Consider the following 24,115-nt stretch of genomic DNA (forward strand, 5'->3'; position numbering starts at 1 on the left):
TGAAGCTTATCTTACATAAAATCATGACCAGCTCCTTTGAGGAGCAAGAAAAACAGGGTAACAACGCAACATGAGGAAGCCAAGTGAGACCGGAAGTGCAGGAATCCTGGCAAAGGGGGACGTGTGCTGTTGGAAAAGATGGCGGGAGGTCAGCTTTCCCCTCTTGGAAGGTCTCTCAAGACTCTGAAGACCAGCTGGCCACATTCCTGTAAGCTGATTTCAGAGATGTCTACCCTGTCCAGAAACACATCCTGCTCATTCTTCAAGTGTGTGATCAGCAGCAAGAGATGACTGGGTGTGCTTTATGACTAAGAAAGCTTCATCTCAGAAACAAAGATCCCATCAGCTAGAACTGCAATAACAACTGTGGCATTAAACTCATGCCAAGGCATGATTTTTCTTGAGGAGCCTTGCCTAGCCAAGTGACAACAGTCCCATATGGGCCCCTGGGAAGGGGGTCCAGTGGTATCTTTGAGGAGAAGGAAATGAATATGTCTGCACAGAAATAACTTTGGATGGGAACAAGGACTGAATCTTCCTTCACAATAGACAGCAAAATAGAGTGGAGGATGAGCATCCTTCCAGAATTGGACGTTCTTGGAGGAGAACAAAAGCATTCAGGGAGAACAGGCAAGTTGGTCTTTTCAGTGTAAGATGTCCTTCTCTAGGATATCCAGAATTAGGAAGCCTGTTCTATTCTTCTTTTGGACCAAGTAGCTTTTGAATCCGTTTGTCTAGGGAAAGATAAAAACATGGACCTTGATGCCGCTTTCCACATTAGTTCCAAATCTGTTCTAGATGGCTTCCCACTTTGCATTCTGGAAGTGATGACACCCAATGGCTTCTGGGAGGATGACCCTCATCCTTTGCCTGGTCCTGAGAGGTGCCATCCAGATCTTGCACCATTTTCCCCTTGCTCCTTCTACTCCAGGCACGATTTCCCTCCCACGGCATTCCATCATATGGACAGCTGCTGGCATGCCCTTCGTCCTACAGACTAAACCCTGCCATCACTTCCACAGGGACACTTCCAGGATCTCTCTGACGAAGCCACCTCCCACTGCTTTGTGCCATCCCAGGAATGTGTGTCTCTCCTCCATCTGCCTCACTATCGTTGTAACTCTTACTGACTTGGGAGTATTCCCACGAATGCCTACCTGCAGTTGTCCCAAAGTTCCCCCAGCCTCTTGGATCATGACTAAGTATTCTGGCTTAAAACTTTAAAATAAAACAAAACACCAACTTCCCAAGCTGTGATACTCAAAAGGGCAGAAGATGTCTTTCTTTGTTCACTGCCTTCTTCTCCATTCCCAGTACGGTGACTGCCCATCTTTACTGCTGCAAACCATTTGTCATTGGGGGAAATGAATCAGGGTGACTGAAAACCCATGGAGGCTTGGCACAGTCCTTGACGTTGAAGGTGATTGTTGTTTTAAGAAGGACACTCAATACCTACCTGCCTGAACAGAGCAATTTCATACGAAAGCATGTCCTCTGTAATGTGTAAATGGGTACTGTGTGTGATGGCTTGTTTGTGGTGTGATTCTAACATTGGAGAGGATCGAAGGATGGATAGAAGAGAGCAGGGAAATATGATATTACTTTTGTCTGGGGTCAAAGAAGACTAACAAAAAAGAAGGTACTTGTAATAATGTGTTATGGGGTTGTATACTCTTTACAGTTAGAAGAACTTCATGTGCTTGATCTCTATAGTACTCATACGGAATGGATAAATTAGGAAGTTGTATCCCCAAGTTCAGAGCAGGGAATGAAGGGTCACTGAAGACAAATAACCCTATCAAGGCTGGAAAATGGTGGAGCCCAGAGAAGGGGCTTCTGGAGCTCTGCTGTCCAGTACGGCACCAGCCACATGTGGTTACTGAACACCTGAAATGCGGTGGGTCTCAATGAAGATGTGCTATGAATGTGAAATACACACGCAAAGATTTAATACCAAACAAATGATGGAATAATGATTTTTATATTGCCGCCACGTTAAAATGATAATATTTTGGATATGGTAGGTTAACAGGCCTTATTAAGTTCATATCATCAGTTTCCTTTTTTATTTTTTTAATGTGGTTCCTAGAAAATTTGAAATTTTATCTGTGGCCACATTTTGTTCTTACTGGACAACACAGTCTTAGATCTCAGTCAAGCACCCCCATGGATATGGATTTTGAGCAGGAGCTCAGACTACATGGAAGGTGGAGGCATTTTAGGCAAACTAGTGAGAACTCAGGTATAGACGCTGGGAATGACACACTTTAGCGGGACGGCAGCTGGATGTCAGTAGGAAGTGTGGCAGCAAAAGTACCCGAGAATTCCACTGTGAAATACTGAGTAGAACACAGTGGTATAGATGCTACACTTTGGCTCAGAAAACTGGGTTGGAGCCTTCTGATACCAGCTCGTGTATGAATTTAGGCAGGTCTCATAATCTCTGTTTCCACTGTTCTCTTTCTCTCTCTCTCTCTCTCTGTTTTCTTTTGGAAAAATGAGAGTTAAACCAGAGATCTTTAAGGTTCTTCTGATTCACACACTCTGGGACTCTGAGGGGCCGTACTTTGTCTGTGTGAAGAGTGTGGGGGGTTGTGTGCACAAGCTTGGCCAAGGGCTGGTCATGGTCAAGGGTGGATGTAGGAAGGTGAATCTGACACCCGAGGGTAGGCTGACGTGGACTGAGACGAGACTGGAAACAGGGTCACCTGAACCCAAGTTATCAACTAAAATAAAAATGAATTACACGCATACCAGGAGGGCAAAGTGAAGTACCACCCAGACCACGCCAAGTGATGTCACCAGCAGGTCGTATCGGTTTCGTCTGCTTTGCCAGAAGCCGGCAGGTGACATTGCTATGATCTTCATGGTAACCTGGGGGAAGATAAGGAAGACAGAATACAGAGGCTGAGTGTTCAGGAAATGTTTAAATGTGTGAACTTGAGCCCCTTTTTAAAAAAAGATGTGGGAACCAAAGACAAGAATTTATTACCAAGAGATAGATACATACACAGATAGATGCAGATACGGAGATAAAGAAGTAGATCTATCTATCTAAATTTTAAAGCTGGGTAGGTTACAAATCTATATTCTCCAGGCTCTTCTCTCCTTGTTTTATGACTAGTTCTGATAGCAGGACGTTTTTCTTCCTCGAGTAAAAGACCATAGATTTTGGGAAACATCAACCAGCACAGGGTGAAATAAGAATCTGCTTGTATTTCATAGAAGATTGTGCTGGAAAGTGATATGACACGGACCATATATTAAAATAATCCTGTCTGGGCCAGCCCTCTTGTCCACCACATTGCGATCTGAGTCCCTGAATTACAGTGGTTTGTGCAGTTCAGTAAAGATGTTTGAACTCCTATAACCAGACAGGTCAACCTGCAGATACAGCAATCAACAGCAGTTAGCAATTTCTGCCGTTAGACAAATCTGGAATAGAATGTGAAATCTTTGTTCAAGCGAAGCACCACAGCCCCAGAAGGAAAATACCCTACGAGCGTGCCACCCTCTCCCAAAAAAAGACTTCAAAAACAATGGAACACAGAGCTGACCATGGGTGCTGTCAAAGGAGGACACTGCTCTACTTTGCTATACCCACCGCTGCCCCCTGAGCCCTCTGGCTCATTACCGTACCTCCAGAACGAAGATGAAGGTGAACACAACAGACATGGTTGCTAAAGGGACGGTCACGGGGTCCTCCACGTCCCACTGTAAGAGAAACAGTGCACCGGTCTTTGTCTGCAGCCACCAGACCCATCAAGACTCTCCCCTTTTTTTTTCATGAGAACATGACTGTGAATTTTCATTTTTTTCCACCAAGAAATGTAAACTATGGACGGATATGGCCCCTTGCGGTATGCTTGGATGCACCCAACAAACCAGTCCTTCTCAGAGTTTCAGCGTGAAAGAAACGTACCTTGACGGACAGCAGCACCGACTGGGCCAGGACAAGCAGGGCAATTGTCCTCTTAAAGAACGGATGCTGGGTTATGTCGTACATCTTAGCTCTAAATCCATCATTATCTGCCAAAGAGAGGTTGAGGCAAGGGCATTTCAGACCTAGGTTACATTTACTTTCTTGTCTTCCATTTCCTTTAATGCTCATTTTAAAAACTCATTACTTTTTTTTTTCCTCCTATAGTTCAATCTTATTGTGTGGTGTTTTGCAGGAAGGGCTGGTTCTGAATATTTAAAACGACGGTGCATGACGCCGTCTGTATTGGAAGGAGAACCGCATCATTCAATTTCTGTCAGCTTAATACATTTCACTCATATGTTTAAAAGGCAAGCACAAATATATTTTATTTAAAAATTCATTTTTTCATTAGGGCTTATCCTGAGAGCACTGAAGCACAGCCTTTGGGTGGTTGATTTTAATAGCCTATGGAGAGATCTGTAGTTTGGAGCCTGTTTCTGTATTAACTTATGCACAACCGCCTAGTGGCCTCACGATTATTATTTTAATTGAAATCTTAGACTCCTGGGGAATCATGAACACTGGTGCCCAACATGAATAAAATCAGAGCATCTTTGATACCCGGGCGAGGTGGGAGATGAAGAGGCTGTGCTATCTTCAGTCGGCTCTTCAGATCTTCCCATCTTCTCTGATCTACAGTCAGCAGAGCTGTCCCCTTAATAAACAAAGGAAAGCAGAAAAAGGCCTTATGTCGTCTACTCCACACCAAGGACATCGCAAATGGGGTGGTGATACCAACAGGACTAATTTGGGGGTGTGAAATAAAGATATTCTTCAAATACCCTGACGGCTCAGTAGGCATGGTCAGAATTCTCAAATTTGGTCTTGAGAGGAGTCCCCAAAAGGATGGCCTTCAACTGGCATCTTTGAACACGGATAATATTCAGGTTTGGGAAAATCTAAAGAAGGTTCTCTACACAATCAAATTTTCAAAAAGGGATACCCACTCCAATAGTGGTTAGTTTCCTTTCGTTTCATTGCGGGAAACGCTGCGGCAAAATTGTAACTTGTCAGTCTGCTATTTCTGGTTAAGGGGATTGCATCTTTTTTTTTTTTAATTATTTTGATATATATAATCACAAAACTATTTTCAAGTGGTATGAAGTCACAGAATTTGAATATTGAAGAATTAATGCTGTGATTAATGGCTAAATGAGATAAAAAATTCTTTATTATGTGTATGTGTGTGTATTAGAGTATGCATATATATGCCATATATATATATATATATATATATATATATATATATAGCATGACATTCATTATATTATAAAGGAAGAACTGGGGGTGGGGGGAAGATCTCACCCCCAGTTCTTCCTTTCTTTCTTTGGAGCTAATTACTATCCTTCAAGGGTGTATCCTCCTCACCATATTTTCAGACTTTTGCTCTTTGTGTATCTATCAATACATAAGAACATATTTGTTTTGAATTTTAAAAATTTCTATAAATGGTATCCAATCTGTGCTTATTTATGCAGCTGGTTTTTATCTTCACTGAACACTATGTTTTGCGTAGTTCAGCACAACTAGAAACTAGACCTAATTGCTTTAACTGCTCAGAGTATCCCACTGTACAAACATATCGGAATGTAGGTTTATGTACTATGAAAATGTTGCAGTAAGCCCACATGTACTGTCTCATGGCAAACACTTATGAGACTTCCTTGATAGCAAATCTCTAGGAGAGGAATTGCTGGGGTTAGGAATTTATGCAACTTTTTGTTTGTCAGATATTGTGAAGTTGCTGTCCAAAGAGGAGTAACCAAGAAAATTTGCTGCTAACAATCTCCAAGTGTTCATGTCCTAATATTCTTGCCAATACTTGACATGATCAGACATTTAAATTTGGCCATGATGGGTGGGAAATGTATCTAATTTAGTTTTAATACCAGTGAGATGAAACATTTTTTATATGTGCAAATGGGGGAGTGATTCCTGTATCTTCCTATGTGAATTGCCTGTTCATATTCTTTGCTCATTTTTGTATTTGGATATTTACTTTTAGATGTTTTATAGAAATTCTTGATATATTCTAGATATTAATCTTTTGTCAGTTATATGAGTTGCAAGTATTTCCTCTTAGTCTTAGCTTGCTTTAAAAAAAATTTTTTTTTTGCTTATCATGTCTCTTATCTCTCAGAAACTTCATTTTAATGTAATCTAATCTATAAATTTCTTTCTTTTTGGATTCCAATTTGTAGTGAAAGTCAAGAAATCCACAACTGGGATACCTGCAGGGTCAAAAATAAACTCTACATGGTTGAAAAATGGTTTTTCATAACTACGTCTTTCATTCTCCTGGAATTCCTTTCTGAATTTGCTGTGAGGTAGAGATCTCTGTTTAGTTTCTTCTATCTAGACCCCCAGTGACCCCAGGGTCATTTGTTGATGGTCTCATCTTCATGGATTTATTGTGCTACTTCTGTTTTATATATACCGATCCATCCTGGGGCTTTCAGTTTTATTCTGTAACTTTAACTTTCTGTCTCTCTATCATTACCTATCCTGTTTGACTCACTGTAGCTTGTTTATGTTCCTTTTCCACTTTTTTTGTTCATGCTCGACTTTGAGAGAGGTTTATCAATTTAATTTTTTTAAAGAATCTGTTTTTGTCATTCTTGACTCTTTTATAGTATCTTTGTTTTCTGTATTATTATTTTTTCCTTATCTTTATTACTTTCCTCCATTTTACTTTGTTGTTTTTATAAATTTATTGATTTGGGTATTTGACATATTACTATTTAATCTTTGATTTTTTGAATGTACACATATAGTCATAAATTCCCTCTAACTACTGATTTATCTGTATCTTGTGAGCTTTCATCTATGATTTTTATAAATGATTTATCTAAATGTCTTGTTTTTCTATTCTGATTTCCTCAGTGACTCATAAGTTATTTAGAATGTTGTCTTAACATCTTCAACTTATGAGGGAATTTTGTTATCTTTTTTTATTATTATAGATCACGCATTCTGTACATTATCAATTTTTTGGCCACTATTAATTTACGAACTCGTAGAGGTACACTTTTATAATTGAAAATGATTGGGGTTAAGGTTCTTTTTATGTCCAATAGATCAAATGTTTTTATTGTATCAAATCTCATAATTTTTTTCTGTCTATGAATTTCTTAGAGAAATATGTTATTATCTTTCACTATGACTTTGGACTTGCTAGCTTTTTAAAATAACTTGGTTTGTTTTTGCTCATATATTTTATGGTTCAGGAGTTCTATACTTTGCTAGTTATTAGTTTCTTTCGCAATTATTTAATTACACTGTTTAATCCTAATGATGATATTTGTTTTGTTTATATTTATTTATTTAAAAATATTTTATTTATTTATGTGACAGAGACACAACGAGAAAGGGAACACAAGCAAGGGAGCAGCAGAAGGAGAGGGAGAAGCAGGCTTCCTGCAGAGCAGGGAGCCCGACACAGGGCTGGATCCCAGGACTCTGGGATAATGACCCGAGCCCAAGGCAGATGTTTAAGGACTGAGCCACCCAGGAGCTCCTGATATTTGTTTTAAATTAATTTTTCTGATATTAGTATTGCTAAGCCATTTTTCTCACTAACAGCAAACAAATACTCTGGGTTCTCTGGGTGCAATACACATTCATATTATTCCTTTATTATACAAAACAAATTATTTTAGAAAGTTGAATTCTGAAATGATCCAAAAGAAATAATAAGCGTGGTGGTATCATCTGATCATTAATATCTGAAAACCTCTGAAAGTTTATCATTGTGAAATTAAGTTTATTAATCAAATTTTTATAATGGAGAAATTAAAAATGCATATGTTACTAGTACAGACTTTGAAATTTTTATTTTTATTTTTTAAAAATTTTTTTTTAGATTTTATTTATTTATTTGACAGACAGAGATCACAAGTAGGCAGAGAGGCAGGCAGAGAGAGAGGGGGAAGCAGGCTCCCCGCTGAGCAGGGAGCCCGATGTGGGGCTCGATCCCAGGACCCTGGGATCATGACCTGAGCCGAAGCCAGAGGCTTTAACCCACTGAGCCACGCAGGCACCCCTACTTTGAACTTTTCAGACAGGGTTCCATTTTCTAAGGAAGATATAATTTTGTGTAATTCTGAGTTGTGAAAACATTGCCCCCAAAGCTTGCCTTATTTCTCATATCTTTATATTTCCCCAGTGTCTATATATTTGGAAATCTGCTTACATACTTTTGGGTATGACCATTAGAATGGGAGCTCAATGAGGGCAGAAATCTTGATGTGTTTAGTGTGTAGTTTGTGTGTTTAGCTCCTTGTGGCCCTAGGGTCAAGAGCATGTCTGGCACCAGTAGATGCTCAAAGAAATCTGCCGAATGACTGAATGGTTAAGGAATAAATGCTCTTATACAGCAGCTCACATGCTTCCCTCAGAAAAGCTTACAGGAAAAAAAAAATCTCTTCTGAATAGTTCATTTAACTCAGAAATTTGGATGTCCAATTAAATAACCAAGTTTGTTACATCTGTTAACATGAGTTCTTCTATTTTTCCTCTTTCTCTAAGCACCCACCTGAGCTTGTGGCCACGCTCCCCTTACCCAAGCCAAGATGCTTCTTTCTTCCCTCAGAGCAGAAATACAACCAGCGCTGGGAGTCAGCCTCCTGATACTCTGCTTACTTCAGCCAATCCTCTAAGTTCAAGGGCTGTGATTGATTATACATTTGTCTCTAGGGGTTGAACATCTTATGTTGCTGCATTTATGTCGCTGGTTTGACTCTCCTGAAATCAGAACCTGATTCTCCAGAAACCAGGTGTTCTGGGCCAGCTGAGCCCAAGCTCTCTGTTAATGGACTGACTGGCTTCTGCTCTCACTGGGGGATCCCCACGTCTGTTCCAGCACAAGGCTCTAGACCTACCTTTTTCCTTTTTTGCATGGTATGAAATTGAACACACAGCAGGGCTTAAAGACACTCATTTATGAATGTGTTCCAGTAAAATAGGGGGCTGGGCAATATGATCTCTCTCTATCCTTCTTTCTTACTCTAAAATCCCATGTTTCTGTGAGCAGAAGTAGTGTTGGGGCCCAAAGTGGGGATTTTTGAGTCCCACCCTTTGAAAGCCAGGAGGAAATGATGTCCTCGTTAGCGCATGTCAAAGGCGGTAATTGACTGAGTATCTGGAACCAGGCACGTGGGGCCTGGGGGGCCGTTAATGATACAGTCGTTGGTCCTGGCCCTGAATCCCAGGGGCAGAACGGGGCTGCGAGCACATCCTGCTTTCACTCACTGCAGGGGGTCACCATTTTAACCCTCTTTTTTTTTTTAAGATTTTACTTATTTATTTGAGAGAGAGAAAATGAGCATGAAGGGGGAGAGGTTAGAGGGAGAAGCAGACTCCCCACCGAGCAGGGAGTCTGATATGGGACTCGATCCCGGGACTCCACCATCATGACCTGAGCCAAAGGCAGCTGCCTAACCACCGAGGCGCCCCCATTTTTACCCTCTTGAACTGAAAGACTCTCAGACTCTGCAGAGTCAGCACCACTTCTGAATTCTGGCCTGGGTTTTCTACGCCTTAAAAGCCCCAGACAAGTTATGCCACCTTTGTAAGCTGTTTTCTCTTCCACTGTGCATTTCAGAGTCATGTGAATTGAAAGCAGAGTATGTAAACCCAAGTGCGGAGTCAGTGCTCAAATCTGTGTGCACCTCCATTATTAGGACTCAGAAGACCGACCCTTACATAACAGAGGGCATGTCAGCCTTGTCCAGAAGAACCAGGTCGAACTCTCTCCCCCAAACTCACTTTTTGGCAGGAAACTATGCTCGGTGTTTTTCTATTTGGGAGCTCTTGTACTGATCGTTAGAGCTGTTATGATCTCAGCATGCTTCCCGAGTTCATAAAGTACATAAAGTTTTTCTGTTGAATTAGAAAATCTTCTTTTTATTCAGTGAATTAGGATGGAACATTTTCTACTGCACGCCCAACCCCATCAAAACGCTGAGTTCACCTCTGGAGTTACAAAGAAGCATCCAATTTACATCGTGTGAAAGTAATATCACCTGCAATCAGCAGGTGCCTGAGTTCATCCTTGTGTTTTCGTAACTCGTGGCACCTCCTTCCGTTTGAACAATAGGAGATGTGCCTTTCAGTTGCCAGCGAATTAATGACGCCATTACCAAAAGGGGAATTTTAGCAAGAGATCCGCGCTCTTCAATAACGTGCCTGAAGGGCAGCGATGAGGTAGCTCGTAAAATAGTTACAGAGATTATTTACATCAGTCACACCACAGGTGAATGCGACTTCATGCCGCGGGGAGAAAAAGAGAGCTCCAAGCAAGTGGCTAGAACAGAATAAACTCGGCGGTATTCAGACCAAGGATGCTTACCTTGTTTTCATTGAAATTAGCAATAACTACTCCAACAAAAAGGGTCAGTCCAATCATGCAGCCCAGGAATACAAAAACATGAATATAGATCCCATGCATCTGTATAAATGAAAAATACGGTTATTCATCAAAGCAGAGGAAAGCAGCTGTTGGGCATTCAAAGGAGTCCATGTGCTTGCTTACCGGCCCCACACGATGAATAATAACATCCCTCACTTCCACCCAGCCTTTCAGGGAGAGCACTTCAAACAACGCCAGCATAGCATTTCCCACATTGTCGAAATTAAAATTCCGAGGATTTGCCCTGCAAGCCAGAAAGAGGAGTGTGCTGTGAACTTCAGAGGAGAAGCACCCTAGGGCAAATATCCTGTAGCTCTTTCCGGTCCTGGGTCCTGGGTTGGGGGGGTGAGAGGGTGGGGGGGTGATATGTTTACCATTTGGAAGGTGGGCTCCCTGCATTCATTTGCTCCATCATAAAAATGCATGAATGTCTCATCATTTCTTAAAATGTAATGAATTATTAGGTAGTAATGGGGCATTCTTAGGGGGCGACAACAAAAGGCAACACAACTCAACTTTGAGCTCTAGATGTTCTGTGAAGTTTCTGGCTCGTCCTGATTATACCAAGAGTTGGAAACACACTTTCTAGCTACAAACTGCATGGGACACGAAGGGGCCCTGGAGTCTAGGTGTGAATTTTTTTTTTTTTTAAAGATTTATTTATTTTAGAGAGAGAGAAAGAGATAGAGACTTTGGTGGGGGTGGGGGTGGGCAGAGGGAGACAGGGAGTGAGAATCTCAAGCAGACTTCTCACTGAGCGTGGGGCCTCACACGGGGCTCTGACTCACGACCCTGATGAGACCATGACCTGAGCTGGAACCAAGAATCTGAGACTCAACTGAATAAGCCACCCAGGTGCCCTGGGTGTGAATTTTGCAATAGTTTTATAAATGAAAATTGTTCTAAAGGTATAAATTATAATTCCTGATATTAATACAGAAAGTGCAAAAAGAATAGAATCTAGCCACTTTCCTTAATTCTTGACATCATGGGAATATCACACTGTAAAGTACTGACGCATTTAGAGGTCACTGAGTGGAAAGAGGTGTTTGCTTGTAGCCTAGATGTTTCCAGAACATTCTATCCCAGTGGGATTTTTCTCCCATTACCTCTGGGTGATCTCAACAGAGACTTCTTGTAGACCCCAGGGCTGCAGCATGCTATCTACTATACAGTTGATTCCTGATTTCTAAAGCACTCTGTCTCCACTATTACTTTTTTTTGGAGAGGGGGATGGTTCATTGTTTGTTTTTCTGACATTTTATTTTTTTCTTCCCATGAACAAAAGTGATCTTTTCTATATTCTACATCTCCCTTAGTCATTATGGGTCTTGGCTAACATTCTTGTCGTCAGTAGAAAGATTTCAGTGTTTTCCTTCCCCCCACCCCTTATCAGACTACTGCAAATAATTACAAGATCTAGACAGCTACACACCAGAAAATCACAACAACCACTGTATTTCCTGAATGTGATGGAGAACTGGGCCTGGCACTATTAAGAAGAGTAAGCCTACAGAAGCCTAGCCAAATTATAGTTTGATTATTTCTTTTTCCTGCTAGTTCATTTATCAAAATTTAACCTTCATAAAAGGCAACACTCTGGGGAAAACCTGGGCTAATATTTTCTATCACCTTTTATATATATTTTTAAAATCATAGAAACAATCATGCATTGCACCTTTCTAAGTGTGTGTGTGTTTTTTTAAAGTATTTTAAAACACTAAATACATAAAACTGTACAGCTAAACTGCCAGGCTCCTAAAGGTTTATGGCTGATTGGTAGAAATGTTTTGCACATAGTGCAAAAGCCCCACTCAGAAATTCCTATTTTGGGATTCTGATTTATATTTTTTTAAGTATGAAAGTACAAGCATATCCTCTTGATTTTCCAAACTCCTTTCCTTTGGGGGTTTCAATTAAATTTAATACATTTTACAGCAGAGAGAAGCCGTAAGGATTCTGCAGATGCCACAGTTTTCTTGAATAAGGACTTTTTTTTTAAGCCAAGCAAGCCAGCTCTCAGATCTGATGTTGAACTTTCTTACCCATCCATTTTCTTTATGTGAAAGTGCTTTTTTAGCTGAATTTGCAGCAACCCTAAGTACTTTCATGTTCCACATCTTTTAGAAGTTAGAATATGTTAAAAATACACTTTTAGGCTAAACCAAGAAAAAGAAAATGGAGGCTCATAGACTTACATAGTTGGAAGAATACATCATATTAAAAACATAAGTATCCATTTTGATCATCTAAGATGTTCGTGTATGCTTTGTTCATGTTACTAAAATTGGAAAGTTGAAAACTTTACCTATAACTACAGAGAACTTCAGTAAATCCCAAACACAATCCTTTGTTGTCCATTTTCCTGTTGTCCTTTCTTGATTTGGAAGCCTGTTTAGATATAATCTTTTCTGGTTTATTTAAAAAATATTATAATCTTGTCTACCCAATTCAGAAAACTAAGATATGGGTTCTAACCTCACAATTCCGTTAATCTTCTACCTCCCAGTGAGAAGTGCTCCAAGGCCCCAAGGTCATGATAAGGAGGAGTCTCTTCCTCTGGGAAGAACTGGACCCTTGGGAGGAGACCAGCTCAACCTGTGACCTTAGGTGAAGAAATGCGGGGGATGACATCGTCCAAAATGGCCCCTTCCAAGACCCTGGAAGTACCATGTTTCTGTTTAAAAAGTAAGGAAGGGGTGTCTGGATGGCTCAGTCAGTTTAGCGTCTCACTCTTAATCTCAGCTTCCATTACGGTCTCAGGGTCGTGAGACGGAACCCCACACTGGGCTCCGCTTGGGGAGTCTGCTTGTCTCCTTCTCCCTCTACCTCTCCCCCTCCTCACGCACGTTCTCTCTCTTAAATGAAGGAATAAATCTTAAAAACAAAAACAAAAGTAAGGTAGATTTAAAGTCTTTCCTTAAGGAACATGCTCAAATTGTTTGAGCTGTAGCCTCTACAGAATCTGATCTTCTTCTGCCTAGAATGTATCATGGTATGATAAAGTTACCGAGGGGGTAAACTCTAGGTAAGCTTCCAGTGAGCTCAGGGGCTTACTTCTGTAGCATCAAAGCCTTTAACATACTGCATTACATTATTTGTAATATTAATTTCTGTTCTCCACGACACTTCAAGATCCTGGGGTTGGGGGCCACAGCTTGTCTCCAGTGACAGAATACTGTCTGGAGATCAGTTAGCACTCAATAAATACATTTACTGAAACTGAGGACTGGGGCGCCTGGGTGGCTCAGATGGTTAAGCGTCTGCCTTTGGTTCAGGTCTTGATCCCAGGGTCCTGGGATTGAGTCCCAATATCGGGGTTCCTGCTCGGTGGGGAGTCTGTTTCTCCCTCTCCCTCTGCCCCTCCCTCTGCTTGTGTTCTCTCATTCTGTCAAGTAAATAAATAAAATCTTTAGAAAAACAACAACTAAGTACTTATTTTTGATATTGCTCTGATGTGTTTCATTTTCCTATGTCCTAAACCTCTGCTTAAAACAAAACACACAGTATTTATAACATATATATATTTTATACTTTTTACCAAGGTAATTTTTATCTCATCAAGTCTGAGTAATTCAGAATAAAATGAATGCATTCATCTGAACACAGCATAGAGAAGCCCAACTGTCTCCTGAATTAGGTAGTGCATATTTATGCCCTTCTTAATGATAATTATCAAAGAATTCCCCAATGCTAATTCCCCAGATAGAAGTTATTTTTTTTAGTCATAAATTTGTCAATATAAAATCATAGCATTTCAGCTTCTAACTCTTGATGAGCTTACTAAAGAAGGAGAATGTGAAAATTAGTGTGGTTATGGTTGACATTCATTTGACAGAAGATTTTTATTTCCCTAAAACTAACCCAAGGAACAGACAGGCCAGCCCTACTGTAATGGTGTTCAAGGGATGCCCCGTCTATCGGCTTATGCTTTTAAAATGCTGTCCAACAAGAAACCCCTAGTAATACCTTATATGAAACAATGCATGTCAGTTCATTCGAACCCTTAAAATCACAGGTAGCTGGTTTTATGGAACAGGCTGAATATTGGAGGGTTCAGTTGGGAACAGGTTTACTTTTCTCCCAACACTGCCTTCCAGAGGGTTCTAGCTCTCTTCCTTACATTGTGGAGATCCCAAAGCTTTTTGGTCACTTTCAGTTATAGTAGATGAGTCTCATTCTAGAAAGCCCACTCCGTTCTACATCAGACCTTTGTTCTCATGACTTGTATAAGAACCCCTTCCTTAACCGCTCCCCCTGATCTGCGGCTTGAGGAGGGAAGGAGAGCTCTGGCCTCTCTCTTCCCTCCTCCCCTCAAGGCCCCCATCTGATTCTTACAAGATGGAGGTGTGATGACTTAGAATGGAGTTCAAGTGCATGTATTTTACACGGGCAGATGCCAGCCATGACTGCTCTGGTCCCAGTAGCTGTTCATCTCATGAAGTGTATTGTCTGCCATGTTCCTACCTTCTGTAAACTTGATACTTTAACACAACATCTCTTCTACCTGCCTATGATGGACACACTTTGCTCTGGATGACTCAATAAAATGCTTGAATCACCCTGCCTTGGCCTCCAGCCTCCTCCTCACCCTCCCACCTCTGTGGGAGGAGTTGTTTTTAGGGTTTGCTTTTCAAATTCAGACCAACCAACCCAAAGTCCACAGACCCAACTACCTCCTTTATCAGGCTTCCACACTCTAGCCTGCCATCCACCTGCCCTAACCACCAGCCACCAGACCACTGGGGACAGCCCCCATGACCCAGAGCCCACCAAAGGGCCTCATCAAGCCAATCCTAAGCCTGCTTGCCCTGACTCACCCATTCCAACTCAGGGAAACCGTAATAAAGCCTCTGGTCCATGGTTCCCCTGTGGCCCATGACTAACCCTGGTGCTTCCTTGTGTGACTTCCCCCCGCCCAATGGCCCATCCTCTTGGGAACTATGAATAACAAACTAGCCCTTCAGTGGTAATTGTCTCTTGATCAGTTGGCTCTACTATACCTAAATTTTCTATTAATACACTATATTTTGAAGCATTCCCCTGTATGAGGGTGCCCCATTTTGTCGTTCTTGCTGAGGGTCATCTTTAGGTAATTCCTCAGTTCTCATTCCTGGAAACCTACCCACAGCTCCTCTGATGGGAACACATAGCCCTTTGCAGCAGAGCTCCATCAAGATGGTGCAGATCAGGTGGCCCCTGGCCATGATGCCTCGGGGTCTCCAGGAACTCCTGATAACCCTGCCCTGTCATTTGGTGAGGGGCAGCTTGCCTACACTAGCACCTCCCCTCACTTTCCCCGTCTCTGACATGATCCAGTCCCCATGGGGGACCTCCATTGGCTGGGGAGACAAGCGTCCCTGACCTCCTCCCACACTGAAGGAAGAGAAGCCACAGCACTGTCTACTGAATTCATTCACTTCCATGACCCTATCTTTGAGCGTAGTGTTTTGGTTTACAGGAGCTGGCAGAGGACAATCTTTTAGTCAGTGCTGCTGGGATCAGCATGTTGCTCTCTTCAGAATGTAATAGAACTTTATCTCTTAATGAACTCAGCTTTGAGGCTTTTGCCAAAATTCCAAAACAGTAGGAAAAAAAAATCTCATTTGATGTCTTGATATGAATAAATTATTTATGGTGTAATAAGACATTTTCACCTTACAAAAAATAAACTCTTTATGCTTCTTTAATATTTTATTTCAATGTAAATTAGACGGCTTTTCTAGTAAGCACTGGGATAAGGATATATAGCCATGTGCTATGTACTTCCCTCTCCAAGTCAAGCCACACATCCAAATTCATCTTTTTTTCTCTTTTCATAATTCTTCGGTATTTAAAAAAAATTAAAACAAGTATAAATTGTACTGAACTGTTTATAAAAGTGAATTTTACATTAGAGAAATGCCAAAGCTGGTAACAGTGAGTCCTAAGGGTACAACTGGGTGAAATGCAATTTCTTTGAGAGAGTTTTGACGTTCAGTAGAACACATCAATTGTGACAAAAGGAGTCGTGGCTATGGTTCACTTGTTATTCTAAAAGATACAATGAAATAAAAAGAAAACAGATGACTACTTAAAAGGACAAATGAAGTTAATAGGACACTCGGTTCATCAACGAAGCTTACCGAGAGATTTCATCCATGGTCATTAGTAAACTGGATGAGAAAAAAGGTACTGGGCATTTCCAGCTTTGATGTAAATGCTTTGAAAACACATTTTCAAAAAAAAAATGAATTTTAAAGAGAAAGTGAGATAAAATCATGTTCCTGATTACTCCTTTCCAGTGTTTCCATAATGGAAATCCTTCAATGAAAATGCGTTTTGAAATTGAAATAGCTTTATGATCTGCGCTTCTCTACAACTGTTACAAGGTTATCAGATTCTCCCTTAAAGATATAAATGCAGGACAAGTTTAGTTTTAATTTCATAGAAAATCCTTGTCTTTTAAGCCTCACTAATTTCCAATGCCATATGAATCGAGATAAGTACCTCAAAGTATTAGAAAAATACTGGGATGATAATCCATTAGTTTCTTGAAACAACACAGGACTCAGGGTGCCACTTGCTTGCTCATTTACTGTATTTTTGCATCTTGTGGTAATTCCGTGCTTTGCCTTGTATTCCCTAAAATCATCTTGGCACCTCCAGCGAAATTCCTTTTCATGCCATATTGTATTGATTCAAAACCTTATACTGACAAATATAACATTCTTTAGGATCCTTTTCAATTATGCTTACCAAACACGGGGCACCCAAAATCCAGGCTTTTTCTCTCCAGGTCTTAGTTTTAAATTTAAGTTCTTGGACACACTTACATTAATTCTGAATATGCCATTACAATCTTCCTAAAATAGGGGGAAAAAAAAAGAGAGGGCGCTTGGTCAGACAATGAACTCCTAAAAGATCAAAGATAAACACTTTTAACCTAGAATAGGAAAGGTTTTTATGTGACAATAGGGATGTGGGCAGCCCCCCAGCAAACAGGGGACAAGGACTACGGAGATGAGCAGTGAAAATCTGCACCGAAAACATTCACAAGTAGGCAGAGGATCCAAACAGACATTCCTCTCAGGAAGACATACAAGGGGCCGATATGCACATTGAAAGATGCTCCGTGTCATTAGTCATCCAGGAAATGCAAATCATAAACCTCAGTGGGGTACCACTTCCCATCCAGGAAGTAGGCTATAAGCAAAATCAGTCAGATAATGAGCTTCGACAAGGAGGTGCAGAAATTGGAATCCTCTGTATCCCCTTATCCCCCTGATACCCCCATGCCTCACACACTGCTGGAAGGTTGGGAAAATGGTGCAACCACTTTGGAAAATAGTGTGGCAGGTGCTCAAATGACTGAACGAAGCTTTACTGAAGGACCCAGCAATTCTACCCCTAGGTTTTTACCCACGAGAAATGAACACAGATATCTTCATGGACACCTGTTCCATGAATGTTTATGACATTATTATTGTAAATAGCTTAATTACGATGGTCAAAAGGTAGAAACGATCCAAGTGTTCATCAATGGATGAAACATAAACAAAACATGGTGTAGCCCCATCACGGATACTGTTCAACCCTAGAAAGGAAGGAAGGGCTTACACAGGCCACAATGTGGAGGCACTTTGGAGTCAACTGTGCTAATGAAAGAAGGCAGGCACTAACGACCACATGTTATGGGACCACACGCATGTACAAGTCCAAAGCAAACAGCTTCACAGGGACGGGAAGGTGCATGGTTGTTTGAGGATGGGAGTACCAGGGAGATGAGGGGAAAGACAGGGGGAAGGTCAAAGACAATGTTTCATTTTGAGGTGATAAAAATGTTCTAAGACTGACTATTATGCAGCTCTGACTACGCTAGAAACTATCAAATTGTGCAAGTGCCAAAGGGCAAATTGTGTAGTCTGTGAGTTTTGTCTCTAATAGCATTGTTTTTAGAAGATTTTAAAACATGAATAAGAAGCTTTTCACTCATTTTCTGTCTTTATTCTTCTTTTTGTCTTATCTTTGAGTCTTTCTTTGGCTGTGATTTTCATGTTTTGAACCTAAACCCCTTTCCTGGGTATAGGAATACACTTGACTATTTCAATGGAACTTCAAATTTTAACCTGCTAAAGTCACCTTCAACCTTGTTTCCTCCAACCTTCCCCATTTTTGTCCATGGACTAGTACCTTGTCAATCTTGGCATAAAGGTCTCAGAGTCGTCTACGGCTTTCCCCTGTCCTGCTTGGGCCTCCTTTCCATTCTTATTTCCAACAGTTTAGTTAATACCAACATGATTTCCCTTTGGATTACCAATGACATCCCTTAAAACAACAGCCCTCTTATACAAATAATACTGCTTTAACTTCAAAGGCATGGAGAAACTTACCTACCATAACCCAAAGACAAACACAGTTGACCTTCGGGTGTATATCCTTCCAGTTTTTTTCCCTGCGTGTGTATGAGATGCACAGTTTTGACCCTTCCATAGGCCACTTTGTCAGTTAAAATATACTGCACTTATCATCTCACAGTAACTTTACATGTTCACCTACAACATTATTGCTATTGGCTGTGTGGTGCTGGATCAGAGAGAGCCCCCTGATGTATTTGGCCTCATGGTTCCTTCCAGGGTGCCTTTCTGAGCCCGCGAAAGCCCACCTTTGATGGGGTGAGGTGTCCTGGCATCTTAGTTAAAAGCATGGACCATGGAACCAGGCTGCCTAGACATGAGTCATACCTTCCTCACTTATTTTGGGGTGAACTTGGGAAAGTTATTTAACCTTTGTTCCTCTATCTCTAGCTTGTTGTGTATATGAGTAGATAGTGTAAAATCACGATACGCTTAGGCCATTATTAAGACACTGAGTACGGCAAGATGTCCTCTGGGCTTCCTCTTGAAATGTTGTCATCTTTCTGGCCTCCATTCCGTGTGAGTCTAAAACAAGCCTGCCATCCTGACTCGAGCGTCGGGATGAAAGCATCAGCCCTTTACCACCCCCTTCGTTGGCTACTTTGGTTCACCATGACCTTTATGCCATGTTCCATGTTCTGTCTTCTCAGGCTTATTGAAGTTCCTGAAACCTCTGGTAATGCAGGAGGGGCCTCAATCAGTGTGTCTCTTCTGCCCTGCCCCTTCCAGAAATCCTCGGTGTAAAACTATCAATAATGTATTTTGACTAGACAAAGATGTGTCCTGTATTTTACAACCATTCGAGAAAGAATAATTTTTATAATCGGTGGCCTTGAAAATGTAGACATTTTTTATACCAATGAAAAATCTCTATGAGATAGCCATAGTTGCTGGAAATAGAGAAGTATGTATTATACGTAGGCTTTATTCAGCCTTCGGGCACACGCATTTTAATGGACGTAAGGCATTCTTTCACCAGGATGAAAGAGGAAATGCTTTTGTTGTTTGTACATAAGCAGTATGTGGCTCATTCTTTTAATCCACTTGTACCCCAGGGCAGGATCCTAAGAGAAAGGGCATTGGAGAGTGTGGCAGTGATGGCTAGTTATAACCACACGTGTCCCGTCTTTCTGCAGGCTCCGTCACCGAGTTAGCTACGACATACTCCCATCTGGCCTTGGAGGCCAGGCTTTCACCAGTGACACCAGTAGAAGTGAGGTGTGCTGCTTCAGGGCTCAGCCCGTGACCCTCAAGCATGGAGTTGGTTCTGTGCTCCTATCTGCCAGCTAAATGGAGAAGACTCCAAAGACAGCCAAGGGTAGACAAAGAAGGAAGACAAAAGGAACTTGGGTCTCCGAGAGGACATTTGGAGGAGAGCTGTCCACCTGACCCAAGACGCAACGTGTTCATTTCATTACTTTCAGCTAGTGAAACACTGGGCTTGTCCAGAGCTGCCTCCTCTTACTAACACTGACTGAACAAGGATAAAGCAAGGGGCAGAGGCAGAAGAGGTCAAGCTTGGTTCTTTGATAGCTGTGCTACTGGGGAAGATTCTAGACTTCCCAGTGGAGAGAAGGCTGGAGCAGAGAAGCATTGAACAGTGGTATGACAGTCAGACTTTGCCTCTTGTCCTTTCTGCGGGGCTGTTTGCTGATATGAATCTGCTGAGACCATAGAGGCAGAATTTAGTTAGGGGAGGCCCAAAGGGAGAGTGTCTGAGACTCACAGCTACAAGCGTCTGGAATCTTGGGTGCGTGTGCCGCAGGTATCAACAGAGGCTTACACCAGAACAGCGGGAGAGAGTAGAATAATCTGGGGTGTGCTTTTAATCCCATAAATCTGTGCTAGCCAGAAGAGACAGAGTGCCTGTTTTTTGTTTTGTTTTGTTTTGTTTTTTGCTTTAGGCAGAAGGAGTTGGCAGGAAGAGAATTCTTGGTTTCATGAGGGGTCCTCAAAGTAGCCTCAGCACGTGCTGACCGAGAGGTGGCGAATTACCAGAATTTAAATCCCAAAAGACAGAAAGCAGTATCTTACCCTTCTAATAATGTTGGGATCATTGCACTTGGCCAGTTTTCCTGCAAAAAGCTGAACTCCAAAGCTTGCAAAAACAAGCATTAATGTCAACAAAAGGATGGAGACCTGAAAAATAATTGGTGAGATGTCACATCTCTGGGTAAGAAATTCAAGAGTAGGCTTGATCTGAGCAGGGATAGGGACATGACTTTTCAGAGAACATAGTATGAAACCCTTGGTCTTTTCAGGATATCGTCTAAATTTTCCACCTCGGGTCGTTCAATTAGCCTCGCTGGAATGTTTAAAGGAGGGAACTAACAACAGTTTTTGGATTTTGGAATAAAAACATGTTACTTTCAGGTAAGAAAATATATATATTTTTTAGGTAAGAAAATATTTTTGGTATGGCTTGGGTTTTTCTGATTTTGGAATCGACACTTTAATGAAACCGTAGAAAAGTGTTTGAATAATTAGATTTCCCCCATTTTCTCTAAATGGATTCCTGTCTCTATCAGCAGAACATAAATTAGAGAGAGACAGTGGTCTGGCTTTCTTGTGAGCAGTGAGGGCATCAAGAGGAGGGAGATACTGGGTCCTGAAAAGCAAGTCTGTTAATTGACTGGTGCTCCCTCTGCTGGACAGTGTCTTGGTCTCAGCAGAGAAAAGTAGCAAAGGGGAAAACACTGAACAAAACCACTGATCTGGGGCCCGGGTGAATCAAATCATCTAAACATACGCCTTAAATATACTAAAATCACACAGAAACATCATCAAGAGAAAGGCACAAATAGATTCCTTGCTAAATTCTATCACGGCTCCAAGATGCATGCGTATCAGGTAATACCCTTTTTTCCTTCAGTTCCAGCTGGGTGAAAAGCCACCTTGTTGTGGTTTTAGCACAAAGAAAATGTGGGATTTCAAATATGTCTTTAAAAAAATATTAGCGACTCTGTACCTATGGAAATCTCCCAACCTGTCTTTATAATACCCTAGAATCAACTGTAACCACAGCTGCTCTCTCCCTGTCGGTGTGTCTTTAGAAAGCAAGATGTAAAATAAGCTTATGTAAATTAATTCACGTTTTCCATGCACGAGCAGAGCTCATCAATAATAAAAAGAATCCTTTGATCACTCCTTTGTAAGGCACAGATCCTTCTGTAATGATTGGGAGCAACGAGCTTCCAACTCATCGTTTTTTTTCTGCAGCATTGCTCTTGGAAGACCCTCAATCAGGGTTGCCCAACTAAAAAGAATGTTTTCTCCCCATTTTCAAGTATTCATTCCTGTATCCTGAGGCTACTTAAAGTGAGGTATACCTATATGTTACATTTTTTTAAAGTCATTTTATGTTAACACTCCAAAGATCAGAGACAAAATCTACGCTCTAAGAAACTGGGGACATGCGAAATAAAATACGGAGCCCAAATGGGTTAACTGCTACTATTTGTGAAGTAGATGGTGTGGAGTCTTATCTTTAATTTCTAGATAAGGAAACTGCAACCCAGAATAAAAATTAGGGTCACGAGTTAGGAATGGAACTGTTAGCAAATAGGACCTCTTGTATTCTTCCTTTCATCATACTTTCACTAAAAATGTTCATTGAATTAGACGTACCAACAAGTCAGAGCATGCATGGGTCAAGTTCCGAATGTGTGCTGTGTTTTGTTAGTGCCTTTACAGTCCCCCGGCAATAAACACCGCAGACTTAGCCCTCTGCCAGCGAGACTCCCTGGGCCCCCTCGTTAGTTTCATTCCAGACCCAGAATGTGTGAACCGGAAGCAGCGGGCAAGCGTACGTACCAAGAAAATTTCCTTGAAGCCGCTGAAAAGTTCTCGAACCACTTTCCTCATCTGGGGCACGAGTTTGAATATCCGCAGAGGCCTCAGGCACCGGAGAACCATTAGAAGCTGAGCTCCCGATTCGGCAGGCACGTTTTGGGGCATCCAGCAGAGAAATATCAAGCTCACCTAGTGAGGGGAAAAATCCCTAGGGTTTATACAATTTATCCTTTGCTTTCTACACTGAGAGCCAAGTGCATACAACTGACCTTGAGCAAGAGATTCCATATGGCCCACAGGACAAGCATTCACTGGGTATATATTCAATCTCTGAATTCTGAACTCTGAGCTCTGAACCCAATCTACCCCTGTTAGTGGCACCCAAGGAAAGTCGTCAGCTGTTCATGGGCATGACACAGGGGTGACCATACTGTGTGTGTGTGTGTACCCCCAGTGCACTCTGCTTCTTATTTTAACTTACACACTCAAAAATGCAGGTTGAAATTCCTTTGATCATGGATACCAACCCTCATGCTTGACCTGATTCTCCCTATTTTATGGATGATCTAAAGATACTGCATGTTAGTGGTCACGATCCCCCTTGTTATGTTGGAAAAGACATTGACTTTATGCCTTCTTGGACACAGGGAAAAAATGAAATTTCTTTGAGTCTCTTCCTCTGGTTTCCCAACTTAGTTTAACTGAAGAGTTGAACGGTCACCTGGTCTAGTCAGGTATTTCGTATGCTGGAATTGAAAGAAAGGTCCAACCCTCTCATGTCTGGTTGCTTTTGGCAATGAGGAGCCCATCAATCAATTGTATGAGAGAGGGGTTTTTTGTCTGTTTGTTTGCCTGTTTGTTCTAGTGTGGGAGCCACAGGACTATGGGGTGCAAATGAGATTTCTGTCGTAGGCCTTATTAATGTATGTCTTACGTGTACAAGAACGTGATTGATGTATGTGCACCATATCCATGGAAATTTTGAATGCCTCATTTAGATTTTTACATGTGTGCCCTTCATTTGCCAGTGGTAGACTACTCAGTAATCACATCTAAACCTTTGGAACTCGCCTATCTTTCTCTTGTACTGAAAAAGGCAGGAGAGTTTTCAGAGCCACAACATCTTCCATTTAGGAAATAAGCGGAGACTTACAAGATATATAAATATGTCCATGACTCCGCCAAAGTCCCTGATGACAGCAGTTGGAGTGAAAAAGAGGCCATCTGCCATAATCTTCAGATTCAGCTCGATGCTCATGAATATCACAAACACGTACTCAGCAATCTAAAATGGGCAGGAGGCAGCTGGGTCACCAAGAAGGGAAAAACCCACAGCCCCGAGTTTTCTGCTGAACTGTGGGCTGAGATGTGGCAGCTGTACCTGCAACGTCGGGGCGTGCATGACTCTTCGAAAGGGGGACTCAAACATCATGGAGATGCAGGAACAGATGGTCACGATGATCATGACCCAGTCCAGGTAAGTCACCAACCCCAGTAAGTCACTGCCAAAGACCAAACACAACGAGGAAGGGGCAC

At 41.5% G+C, this 24,115-nt stretch overlaps 1 protein-coding gene across 3 annotated transcripts in view; it reads right to left on the reverse strand.

The window, feature by feature from the left end:
- Positions 1-24,115, reverse strand: part of NALCN (sodium leak channel, non-selective) — a 316,125-nt gene that overhangs the window by 16,408 nt on the left and 275,602 nt on the right. For all 3 annotated transcript variants that reach the window (XM_044250049.1, XM_044250048.1, XM_044250050.1), the window contains 11 exons: positions 23,961-24,081; positions 23,733-23,864; positions 22,601-22,768; positions 20,822-20,926; positions 17,130-17,236; positions 10,515-10,635; positions 10,332-10,430; positions 4,544-4,637; positions 3,923-4,029; positions 3,640-3,714; positions 2,755-2,874 (listed from right to left, as the gene is read on the reverse strand). In XM_044250049.1, coding sequence (XP_044105984.1) covers positions 2,755-2,874; positions 3,640-3,714; positions 3,923-4,029; positions 4,544-4,637; positions 10,332-10,430; positions 10,515-10,635; positions 17,130-17,236; positions 20,822-20,926; positions 22,601-22,768; positions 23,733-23,864; positions 23,961-24,081 — 1,249 coding nt within the window. The remainder of the gene's footprint in view (positions 1-2,754; positions 2,875-3,639; positions 3,715-3,922; positions 4,030-4,543; positions 4,638-10,331; positions 10,431-10,514; positions 10,636-17,129; positions 17,237-20,821; positions 20,927-22,600; positions 22,769-23,732; positions 23,865-23,960; positions 24,082-24,115) is intronic.

This window comes from Neovison vison, chromosome 5 (genome assembly GCF_020171115.1).
Source record: "Neovison vison isolate M4711 chromosome 5, ASM_NN_V1, whole genome shotgun sequence".
Lineage (NCBI taxonomy): Eukaryota > Metazoa > Chordata > Mammalia > Carnivora > Mustelidae > Neogale > Neogale vison.